The sequence below is a fragment of the Ranitomeya variabilis genome, chromosome 1 (assembly GCF_051348905.1).
Source record: "Ranitomeya variabilis isolate aRanVar5 chromosome 1, aRanVar5.hap1, whole genome shotgun sequence".
NCBI classification, from domain to species: domain Eukaryota; kingdom Metazoa; phylum Chordata; class Amphibia; order Anura; family Dendrobatidae; genus Ranitomeya; species Ranitomeya variabilis.
Window position 1 is genome coordinate 265,330,303 of NC_135232.1, and position 12,601 is coordinate 265,342,903.

At 42.2% G+C, this 12,601-nt stretch overlaps 1 protein-coding gene across 1 annotated transcript in view; it reads right to left on the reverse strand.

Moving 5' to 3' along the window:
- LOC143814322 (tRNA (32-2'-O)-methyltransferase regulator THADA-like) overlaps positions 1-12,601 on the reverse strand; it is a 142,602-nt gene that overhangs the window by 8,729 nt on the left and 121,272 nt on the right. Inside the window, exons 25-30 of the mRNA XM_077293446.1 lie at positions 10,831-11,038; positions 7,716-7,913; positions 7,374-7,597; positions 6,971-7,156; positions 6,654-6,899; positions 6,360-6,568 (exon numbers count right to left, since the gene is read on the reverse strand). Of these exons, the coding sequence (XP_077149561.1) occupies positions 6,360-6,568; positions 6,654-6,899; positions 6,971-7,156; positions 7,374-7,597; positions 7,716-7,913; positions 10,831-11,038 (1,271 nt within the window). The remainder of the gene's footprint in view (positions 1-6,359; positions 6,569-6,653; positions 6,900-6,970; positions 7,157-7,373; positions 7,598-7,715; positions 7,914-10,830; positions 11,039-12,601) is intronic.

Consider the following 12,601-nt stretch of genomic DNA (forward strand, 5'->3'; position numbering starts at 1 on the left):
TTCAAAGCAAAAAACAGTCTATAATTATTTTTGAAATTCAGGAACTTAGATCTATCCCCAGAAAACAAATCAGGAATTGGAATTCTGGGTTCTAACATCGGGTTCTGAACTACATAATCTTGAATGCCTTGTACCCGTGCAGTGAGTTGATCCACACAAGAGGACAGACTTTGAATGTCCATATCTGCACCTGTGTCCTGAAACACCCAGAGATTTAGGGGAAAAGAGAAACAAAACACACTGCAGAAAAAAAAAAAAATGGTCTCAGAACTTCTCTTATCCCTCTATTGAGATGCATTTAACACTTTACCGGCCAGCTGTACTGTTATGATTGAACTGGTGGTTAGGAGCACTAGAAATGACCAGATGAGCAAACTAGTAATACAGGACGAGCTCTGGGAAGTGGGAGCTCTGCTGACCGCAACCCCTAATCCTATCACAACAACTAGAAATAGCCGTGGAGCGTTCCTGACTCTGCCTAGACGCCTCTTCACAGCCTAAGAGCTAACTACTCCTAAAGATAGAAAATACAGCCTACCTTGCCTCAGAGAAATTCCCCAAAGAAATAGGCAGCCCCCCACATATATTGACTGTGAGTTAAGATGGAAGTCACAAACACAGGAATGAAATAGGTTTCAGCAAAGGAGGCCGGACTGAACTAAACAGACTGAAGATAGAAAAGGTATCTTTGCGGTCAGCATAACAAACTAACAAAAAAAAACACGCAGAGTGTGCAAAAGAGAGCACCGCACCGACTCACGGCGTGGTGGTGCCACTCTGCATCTCAGAGCTTCCAGCTAACAAGACAAAATCATAATAGCAAGCTGGACAAAAACACCGTGGTAACAAATAAGCTAGCAGGGACTTAGCTTTTGCTGAAGTAGACAGGTCATCTGAAAGATCCAAGAGAACTGAACCAGTACTAGGACATTGACAGCTGGCATCAAGTAATGATCTGAGTGGAGTTAAATAGAGCAGCCAGCCAAGGCCTAAACGAGGTCAGCTGGAGAAGGAACCTCAGAACCAGCAGCTCCACTCACAGCCACCAGAGGGAGTCCATGGGCAGAACTCGCCGAAGTACCATTCATAACCACAGGAGGGAGTTCGAGAACAGAATTCACAACAGTCTTATTCAGGCTAGCTGGAAGCTCTGGGAAAGCAGATTTGCCCCTCCACACCGCGAGTCGGTGTGGAGTTCATTTTTGTAAACTCTGCGTGGATTTTGTAGTTTTTAATACTGACCGCACAGTATCCTTTTCTCTCTGTCTATCAAGTTTAGTATTGGCCTCCTTTGCTGAATTCTGATTTCATTTCTGTGTACATCATTTCCCTCTCCATTCACAGTCAATATTTGTGGGGGGCTGTCTTTCCTTTTGGGGGTTTCTCTGAGGCAAGATAGCTTTCTATTTCCTTCTTTAGGGGTAGTTAGTTCTTAGGCTGTGAAGAGGTGTCTAGGGAGAGTCAGGAACATCCCACGGCTATTACTAGTGTTGTTGTTAGGATTAGGGACTGCGGTCAGTAGAGATACCACCTTCTCAGAGCTCGTCCCATGTTGCGTTTTAGCCACCAGGTCATATCAGTGTGGCCTCTTAACCACCAGGTCATAACAGTCATTACAAACTGAGTGATGTATTTCAAGTGTTTATTTCTGTTAATGTTGTATGGCTTACAGCTAATGAAAACCCAGGTCATTATCTCAGTAAATTAGAATAATTAACAAGAACCACCAGCAAAGGCTTCTTAAGCGTTTAAAAAGGTCCCTTAGCCTGTTTCAGTAGGCTCCACAATCATAGGGAAGACTGCTAACTTGACAGATGTCTAGAAGGCAGTCATTGATACACTCCACAAGGAGGGTAAGCCACAAAAGTTCATTGCTAAAGAAGCTGGCTGTTCACAAAGTGCTGTATCCAAGCATATTAATGGAAAGTTGAGTGGAAGGAAAAAGTGTGTTAGAAAAAGGTGCACAAGCAACCGGGATAATCTCAGCCTTGAAAGGATTGTTAAGAAAAAGCCATTCAAAAATTTGGGGGAGATTCACAAGGAGTGGACTGCTGCTGCAGTCATTGCTTCAAGAGCCACCAAACACATATGTATCCAGGACGTGGGCTACAAGTGTTGTTTTCCTTGTGTCAAGCCACTCATGACCAATAGACAACGCCAGAAGCGTCTTACCTGGGCCAAGAAGAAAAATAACTGGACTGTAGCTCAGTGGTTCAACATGTTGTTTTCAGATGAAAGTAAATTTAGTATTTCATTTGGAAATCAAGGTCCCAGAGTCTGAACAAACAGTGGAGATGCACACATCCAAGCTACTTGAGGTCTAGTGTGAAGTTTCCACAATCAGTGATGGTTTGGGGAGTCATGCCATCTGCTGGTGTAGGTCCACTGTGCTTTATCAAGACCAAAGTCAGCGCAGCCGTCTACCAGGAAATTTTAGCGAACTTGAAGCGAATGCTTCCCTCTGCCGACAAGCTTTTTGGAGATGGAAATTTAATTCTCAAGCAGAACTTGGCACCTGTCCACACAGTATCACTGTGCTTGATTGGCCAGCAAACTTCCCTGACCTTAACCCCATAGAGAATATATTGGGTATTGTCAAGAGGAAGATGAGAGGCACCAGACCAAACAATGCACACAAGCTGAAGGCTGCTATCAAAGCAACCAGGGCTGCCATAACACCTCAGCAGTGCCTCAGGCTGATCGCCTCCATGCCACGCCGCATTGATGCAGTAATTGACGCAAAAGAAGTCCCAATAAATTATTGAGTGCATTTACTTAACATTTAAGTAGGCCAACATTTCAAATTTTAAAATCATTATTCAAGCTGGTGTTATAAAGTATTCTAATTTACTGAGATAATGACTGTTGGGTTTTCATTGGCTGCAAGCCATAATCATCGACATTAACAGATAGATCACTCTGTTTGTAATATATGAGATTTTCTTTTTGTGTTGAAGAACTGAAATAAATTAACTTTTTGATGATATTCTAATTTTGTGAGAAGCACATGTATATGCTGTAGCAAAAATGACTGCAGTGTAGCACGAAAGACTGGACAGGAACTCACTGATGTCCTAATCCAGATGTAAGAGGTGAACCTCAAAGACACCACCCACCATCTGTCCAGTAACATGCTCAGATGTTGTCAGAAGTGCATATAGGCACGTTGGGGCCATATAGTAGTGTTCAAAAGAATAGCAGTGTTCAAAAACATGAGTTAATCACAAAATCTTTATATTACTTATTTCCTTGCATTGGGAACAGTTGCACACTGTTTTCTAATTCAAAACATTAAGAGAAATGTATATCATTTTAACTACTTTACAGAAAATAACAAAAAATGAACATTGTGCTGTTCTAAAAAAAATAGCAGTGTCTGCATTTGTCTTTACAAACTCACAAAATGTACTATTTTGTTTTAGGATTTAGCGTTCCTCTGAATCAACCTAATATTTAGCTGTATACCTACAGTTTTTTTTATAACTGCTTGACATCTATGTTGCATAGAGTCAACGAGTTCTATCGCATTAAGGTCCGGGGATTGGGCTGGCCACTCCAAAGCCTCAATTTTGTTGGACTGGAAGATTTTTCTGGTTTACTGGTGTGTTTAGGGTTGTTGTCTTGTTGAAACACCCATTTCAAGGGCATATCCTCTTCAGCGAAAGGCAACATGACCTCTTCATGTATTTTAATATATGCAAACTGGTCCATGAACCCTAGTATGTGGTAAATAGGTTCGGCAATATAGTAAGAGAAAAATTCCCATATCAATGTACTTGCACCACCATGCTTCACTGTCTTCACAGTGTACTGTGGCTTGAATGCAGAGTTTGGGGGTCGTCTGATGAACTGTCTGTGGCTCTTGGACCCAAAAAGAACAATTTTACTTTCATCACTGCACAAAATGTTTCCCCGTCTCTCTTTAGGCCAGTTGGTGTATTCTTTGGCAAATTGTATACGCTTCAGTGCATGTCTTTTTTTTTTTTTATTTACAGTGGGACTGCGGGGAATTTCTGCTAAGAGATTAGCTTCACACAGGCATTTTCTAACTGTCAGGGTATGTGCACACATTGCAGATTTTGCTGCAGATCTGCAGCGGATTGGCTGCTGCAGATTCGCAGCTGTTTTCCATGAGTTTACAGTACCATGTAAACCTATGGAAAACAAAGTCCGCAGTGCACATGCTGCGGAAAAAAACGTGCGGAAAAGCAGCATTGTTTATTACACAGCATGTCAATTCTTTGTGCAGATTCCGTAGCGGTTTACACCTGCTCCATAATAGGAATCCGCAGGTGGAATCCGCAAAAAACCCCTAGGTAATTCCGCAGTGCGGTTTACCTGTGGATTTACCAAAATCAGTCCGGAAAAATCCGCAACACTTTCTGCAAAGTGTGCACATACCCTCACAGTACTGACAGGTAACTTGAGACTGCCTTTGATCATCCTGGAGCTGATCATTGGCTGAGCCTTTGCCGTTCTGGCTATCCTTCCATCCATTTGAATGATAGTCTTCCATTTTCTTCCACGTCTCTCTGGTTTGGCTTTCCATTTTAAAGCATTGGAGATCATTTTAGCTGAACAGCCTATCATTGTCTGCACTTCTTTATAAGCTTTACCCTCTCCATTAAACTTTTTAATCAAAGTACGATGTTCTTCTGAACAATGTCTCAAACTACCCATAATTCTCAGGCTTTCAAAGAGAAATGCATGTATAACATGCCCTGGCTTCACTCTTAAATAAGGACCACCTTATTCACATTTGTGTCTTCACAGAATGATTGACCTCACTAATTGAACGCCACACTGCTATTATTTTGAACACACAGCCTTTCAATTAATTCTCATACACAGACTCAAAAACCTGCAGATCAAGAATTCTGAGACTGTTGGTTTTCCTAGAATCTACTGCACCAACTGGTATATTGTTTGACATGTCACAATATAAATTATACCAAAAACAGCAATAAATCTGCTTAGTCATATTGGACTGCTATTATTTTGAACACTACTGCATATACACTGTGAGTACAATTAGGCAATTTGTATTTTTGGTGATTTTGGTGATACATTTTATTATTGAACAAGTACAGTGCTGTTGGTCAAGTCAAAAGGTTAATAAACCTGAATATTTAATAAAGTAAAAGTAAGGTTTTGTCTTTCTTAGTAGAATATTTCTGTGTGCATAATTATTGGGCAACTGTTTGTGTTCAGGATTTTTATCCAACTAAAGGAAAAATGTAAATTTTCTGATCTCAATTGTCTATTCTCCTCTATTAAATTGAGAATAATAACCAAACAACTCAATGTACAAAAATACATTAACAAAAAATATATCAGTGGCCAACATAGCCCCTGTTCTTTTCAATAAGTCAAAAACCATCCATCTATAGAATATATCAATTTCTTAATTTGTTGAGCACGATGACAATCAACAAGTTCTGTAATAACTAGTGATGAGCGAATATACTCGTTACTCGAGATTTCCCCAGCACGCTCAGGTGTCCTCCGAGTATTTTTTAGTGCTCGGAGATTTAGTTTTTTTCGCCACAGCTGGATGATTTACAGCTACTAGCCTGCTTGATTACATGTGGGGATTCCCTAGCAACCAGGCAACCCCCACATGTACTTAACCTGGCTAATAGCTGTAAATCATTCAGCTGAGGTGATGAAAACTAAATCTCCGAGCACTAAAAAATACTCGGAGGACACCTGAGCGTGCTGGGGAAATCTCGAGTAACGAGTATATTCGCTCATCACTAGTAATAACGCCCCAATATCTAAGCAATTTTTTTAAAATTGTAGTAACCCTATGTAAACCTTGTAAAGTTGTTTGAGTTTCCATAGTCTGTTAAATCTTTTTTTGGCCCATTTTGCCTAAAAACAAACTGCCTAAAAATTCTGCACACCTTGATAAAGCATGGGTATATCCTTATTCCTCACTCAATCTCATTAGTCAAATACGCATTGCCTCATATACTTCATCAAATAAGTATTCACATTTATACAGCTTGGAGTTGGAAAATATGCAGAAAAATTATATGGACAAAATACTCACTTGCTTAATAATTTTGGAAATAGTCTATAGACTATGGGAATATAAAAATATTTCTCAACAAATTCAACATTTTATATCGGTAAAGATTTTCATCTTAAAACTTTTGTTCATTGAGTTCCGATTTGTGATTTAAGCGTTCCCTTATATTTCTTTGAGCAATACATATGTGTCCTTAAAAAAATTACACAACTTATAAGAAAATAAATAACCAAGAAACATTGAATTTATTGTATATGTTAATATTTATCAATGACTAGACACAACCTGATGCTTGTCCTCTCCCAGTTCCTACCATGATACTTACCCTGTTCCTTCTCCCAGCTGTGCCATCTTTGTATCTGTTCTCTCACTTGAATGGCTGTACATTCTGCCCATTGGAACACTACAGAGCATAGAGACGATTCCTGAACCATAAGATCCAGCAGCTCTAGCATCACTGGACATAGCAGGTTACAAAGAAAGTTAGAGTCTGAAAACACATTAGGCACATCTTCCTCATAAAGAGACATTGACCTGCAAAAACAAAGGCCGTTTATATTTTAGATGGAAAAGAATAATATTAATAAGTTGATGACAGAAATACTGTCTTTTAAAATACCTGTCAGGAAGAGAAGAAAGCGCAGCATGAAGATCATAAGGGGGAAGGCGAAATATGAGAGAATGAAAGGTCTCCTCAAAGCTCCAAAAATTAGCCTTCAAAAGCTCCAGGAGACCAAAAATAGCCCAGTCACTGTGCAAGGACTTCCCAGCTGGCTGGTTCAGGGCAGAAACAGCAAATTTAGCAGCAAGGTCCCTCACACTTCGATCCTCATCTTGTAGCAGATCGACTCCACATAGTATAGCTCTACAAAAAAGAAAAAAAGTAAAAAAAAAAATAAAGAAACGTGCAGTGAAATATGACAAGAGTTTTCTAACCTTACAGCCAGTTGTGTGAGACCGGGTACAGCACATGGAAGGGCTAGTCTAACCAGGTCACCTCCAGAAAAGTGCAAAGCCTCTGCTGCAGCCAGTCGCAATTTCTCACATGATATTGCAGGGTCTGCACACACACAGAGAGCAGAGAGCCAGCGGGTAGAAAGTGAGAGATCTTTCCAAATGTTACTGTCAAGATTAATTGAGAAAAACAAATTTAAATTGCTAAAGTACACATTTTTTCCTGTAGGATATATACATTTTCTAACTAAGTGACTTTATTCCAATAGTCATAATACTGAAATACAGGCCTACCCTGACTATAACAGATGTAGTTCTCATTTGAACACATTTTTTTTTGCCTATCTGAAATCCACAATGACATCAGCCTTAAGCTTTCACTTACCAATGTGCCAGTAGCAGACTTAGTGTAGAAAGGGCATGGCCGCGGACTTGAGGACCTTCATCCTTTGACTCCAGGAGGGACAGGAGACTGTCAATACACTGAGTAATATTAGGAAAGGAAGAACGATGAGTTGCTAAAGGTGGGCTAACTTTGTGTAGGTGAACAAAACCTTCCAAAAGGAGACTCCTAGAGGGATTCGCAGTCAGCTGTTTGCACAACATATCCTGGCACATAAAAAGAAAAACAAAAATTAATACTACACCAACCTATCCTAAAGTGACTATGAAGTTCAGGGGACTAGAAAGTGTACATATTATTGCTCAGTTTTATATTTAATCATACCTGCAATACCTCTCTTAGTAACGCTCCCAATGCACCAGGTATCTCTCCAATCCTCTTCTCAATTACCCAACGCAGCAGAGCTGTATCTCCAGACTGAAGGAGCTGTGATACTAGATGGTAGCCAGAGTGCCCAGAGGAACTTATGGCTTCACTGCAGATGTACCTGACACAAGCTTCACGAAAAATGTCAGCACCAACCTATGTGTTATAAATAAATCTTATAGAGAAACGCTCAGTTCTCCTGGGATGTCTTTTTTTAGTGATTAAATATATTCATGATAATTTACCAAACATAGAGTATCTCTCCTTAGAACTTTGCATTCTTATTCCTGGATCCAAGAAGTAACGTTTCTCCTTGCGGAGAGTGACATGTTAAGCATGCCAAGATGAGGAGACTTAAAGCCACAATGCTCCTCAGGGAAATATGCAAATTGTCTCTTCAGAGAGGAAGAGAACTAGAACTCTAGTGACAAGTATTGGAAGTAGCAGTTCTAGAAGTCAATGTCGACCCTTTAAAATCCTTGTTACATTACTTAGGATAAAAGCCAAATTCACAATCTCAATTTGCAGACACTGTGTTTCGGGGTACTGCCCCTCTTTGCACTGACGAGGGGCAGTACCCCGAAACACAGTGTCTGCAAATTGAGATTCTGATTTTGGCTTTTATCCTACGTTATGTAACAATGATCGTTATAGGGTCGACATTGACTTCTTGGATTGCTACTTCCTATAGGTGGCACTAGAGTTCTAGTCCTCTTCCTCTCTGAATAGACAATTTTCATTCTTATTTCTCTAAGAAATATATACATGGAGTGTTTATGGACACGCCCCTTTGATAACATGGGAAAAACTCAAGTTTCAATTTATTCATACAGTTAAAAAAGGAATTATAGAGGCGCACGCAGGGGAAAACATGGATTTTTGTGTACTCACAGTAAAATCCTTTTCTCCGAGCCACTCATTGGGGGACACAGGACCATGGGTATATGCTGCTGCCACTAAGTGAATATAAAAAAAAATAACTCCTCCTCCTCTGCAGTATACACCTACCACTGGTACCAGCCGAAACAGTTCATTGACCAAGCAGTAGGAGATCAAAACCATCAAATACAGGTACAACATGTCAAACCGAAGAACAAACACAGCTATGAGGCCAATAGGGTGGGTGCTGTGTCCCCCAATGAGTGGCTCGGAGAAAAGGATTTTACGGTGAGTACACAAAAATCCATGTTTCTCCTTTGCCTCATTGGGGGACACAGGACCATGGGATGTCCTAAAGCAGTCCCTGGGTGGGGGAAAGCTGACATAACAGATCAAACCCCACGTACCAACTGTCTAGAGATGCACTACCGCTGCCTGCAGGATCCATCTGTCCAGGCCTGCATCTGCTGAAGCCTGAGTGTGAATATTGTAATGCTTCAAAAATGTGAGCAGGCTGGATCAAGTCGAAGAACTGCAAACCTGTTCCGCCGACGCCTGGTGCCTAATGGACCCAGAAGCGCCCACCGACCGAGTGGAGTGTGCCTTAATCCTCACTGGGATAGGCCTGCCCCTGACACAGTAAGACTCTTGAAAAATGAGCGCATCCACCTGGCTATTGTAGACTTTGAAGTGGCTAGTCCCTTCCTGTGATCCTCAGGAAGCACGAACAACACGTTCGTCTGACGGAAAGGCGCCATCCGTGTGACATACCTTCTGAGAGCCCTCACCAGATTCAGAGTGTGAATAGCCCTTTCAACCTGGTGTACCGGTGCCTGGCAAAACGAGGGCAAGACAATGTCCTTGTTAAGGTGAAAGGGGGAGACCACTTTGGGCAAGAAGGATGGGGACGGCCTGAGAACCACCTTGTCCTGGTGGAAAATTAGAAAGGGACAGGACAGGGCAGCCAGCTTCGAAACTCGCCTGATTGACGTCACCGCGACAAAAAATGCGAACTTCCATGAAAGGTGGGGTTTGCGAAAAGTCCCGCAGTGGTTCAAAAGGAGCCTCCTGTAGAACACACAGGACCAGTTAAGGTCCCAGGCATCCAAGGGCGTTCTATAGGGAGGTACCTAGTGGAAGACCCCCTGAAAGTCCTCACCTGCGGCTTGGAAACGATCCTGCGTTGTAACAAAACAGATAAAGCAGAAATCTGACCTTTGAGGGACCTAAGCCTGCAGCCGGGGGAAATCCCGACCTACACGTGCTGAGAGGACGACGGTAAGAAAAATAGCCACCGGGAGCAGGGAGGGCAGTTTCGCTCTGAGCGAGAAGCGCCAAGAGAGTGGTCGGAGCCGCTGGCGTGACGCAAGGGAGTAGGCGGGGACTAAATTTTCTGTGCTGGCCGGGATGCACCCGAGGGGAAAAAAGGCCCTGGGTAAACATGTGCCCTCTTTCCGAGCCAGACCTGGGCGTTTACCCATCCTGATCCGGAGGTCCTTCGTGAAAAATAGAATAAAAAAAAATTGTGGTCTGAATATCAGACCCCTGTGCCTCCTACGGACACTAAGCATGAACTGGTTCAGCTGGAGCCAGTGGTAGGTGTATACTGCAGAGGAGGAGGAGTTAATTTTTTTATATTCACTTAGTGTCAGTCTTCTAGTGGCAGCAGCATACACCCATGGTCCTGTGTCATCCAATGAGGCGAAGGAGAAAAAAGAAACCGTCCTTCTCACTGATCTCTAAAGCTATTGTATAGAAATACAGCAGAGCTGGGTTATCTATCATTACAAACTTTTCTACATCTTAACTCACGACAGTCAGTGAAGGAGAAGGTGAGAGCTGACAGAAATTTAAGATGAGATCTGACAGGGTTTGTAATGAAAAAAACCTCAGCTCTGCTGTATCTCTACACAGTTGCTGCAGAGAGGAGAGCGTTTTCTTTTTTTCCCTCTGCATAGTATTGCTTGCTTATGATCGTTCAACCTCATGCAAAGGAAGAAGTACACGCCCCATAAACAAATCTCTAGGAACACCCATTTCAACTATAACAAATTATAACCTAAACTTTACAAGCTGCTATTTCTGTAACAGAGAGGTAACATTAAAAACTGTTGTACTCGGCTCTGCAGCTCAAACTGGTTAAATGTCTTTTGAGTCATCATTTTATTGACAACTGCTCATTGGGTTATCTCACCTTAGACAGAAGATTTTCCTCTAAATTAATCTCCTGACAGACTGCCTCATGTACTTGACTTACGATGTCCCCTCCACCACTTGGCAGCAACAAGCAAAGAACTTCCAAAAAGGTACTTCTAACCAATGCACACTTTTGCACTGGTGATAGCAGCCAAAGAAATGTTAGAAGCTGTTTTGCCACCTCCAGCTTCACATCCTCCGAAATACTAAAATGAAAAAACACAAATACAATGAAAATAAATGCAATGTAGATGGAAAATAAAAATTAAAACTGATATCGAACTTACAATAATAATGAGTGCAGTTAAATACCATCTGCAGTAGGCAGATAAACACAAAATCCTTAGCCTTGTCCAAGCGCTAACTAAAACAAAATAGACCCTGGCTACTCATATACAACTAAGTTAGTCCCAGTTCGGTCAAACACAATGGCTATTGTCCATAGCAACCCGTAGTACCTGTAGTTTGGTGCACACAGCCTGCACAGTCTCCTCTCAGAGAGATTCTGGTTTACCTTTCTTCAGCCCCACTCTGCTCAGCTTCCCCAGCTGACTGAACAATAACTGAACACAGGGCCTGGCTCTAGACACAGCTAGTTAGGTGCACACAATCAGGACCTCCAGTGCTAGGCTTTAACCCTGTTCTACCTCGCTTTCCTACATACCCTTCCCCTCTGCCCAAAGTCAGGGGCTGGGCACCGACTACCAACACACAGAGCCTACGGGACTTTAAATTGACCCCAGCGGGAGTTCATGTTTGATGACACGAGGGTGACCCAATAACTCCAAGAATCTGCCTCTATTTTTGGGTGCCAATTTCCGACCGTGTTGATTTGGGGAAAACGGCAAAGTTTCTGCTACTTTGGCACTGCAATGCTGGTTCTGACTAGGTCACCCTGCAAGGGGTTTCTATAGGGTCCATATCCTTTCACGGTTTTATTAAGTTACCATAATATATGGGGACGGGCTTCCTTTTCCCTGGTCGATATACTTTATAGTTGACCTCTCCCACATTTTCCACCATCTCCTAGGGCCCCTTCCACTTAGTAAGTAACTTGCTCTCCCCTGTGGAAACTAACACAAGTACCCGATCCACAGGCTTACATTGTTTCACTCAAGCCAACCAATTATACCTCAGGATTTTGCCTCTGGGGCCTTAAGGAGGCGCTTTTTTACCCGACCCTTCACTTTGTTCCCACAACACAACACATCATTATGCCTGGCCAATTGCGGAAAATAATTATCAGCTACGGCACTTGGAGAACACCATTTAACAGAGTTATATTTTCCAGAGTATCTTTTAATGTTAAGTTTCTGAGCTGGGCAGTCCCAAAGTTGTGCTGGGACTCCTCCAGGTCAGGAAAATTGGATTCAGAGGATGCTTCTTGACCGCGTATGCCGAGTACGGTTTCCCATTGGGCACAATCGTAAATACCCCCCAAACACCCCCCCCCCCCCCCCCCGACGTACTGTACCAACCCAGTCTTTGAATAATAACACAACCATTTATATTCTTTGGATATTTTGGCCACAGCGGCCAACTTTTATTAACAAAATTAACATAAACAGTGATATAATCAGTATGGAAATTCGAGGGGAGGGTTCTTGGAGCTAAAAAGATCTGGCAAAACCCCCAAATGAAGATCAACCACTATGTTACCCTCAGCCGTACATCACCGTACATCCCGTTCCGGGAAGAGAAAAACCACCAACAGCTCCCAGGGTAAAACCCCGTCCAGTGCCCATTCCAAAAATGCCAGATCAAAACCC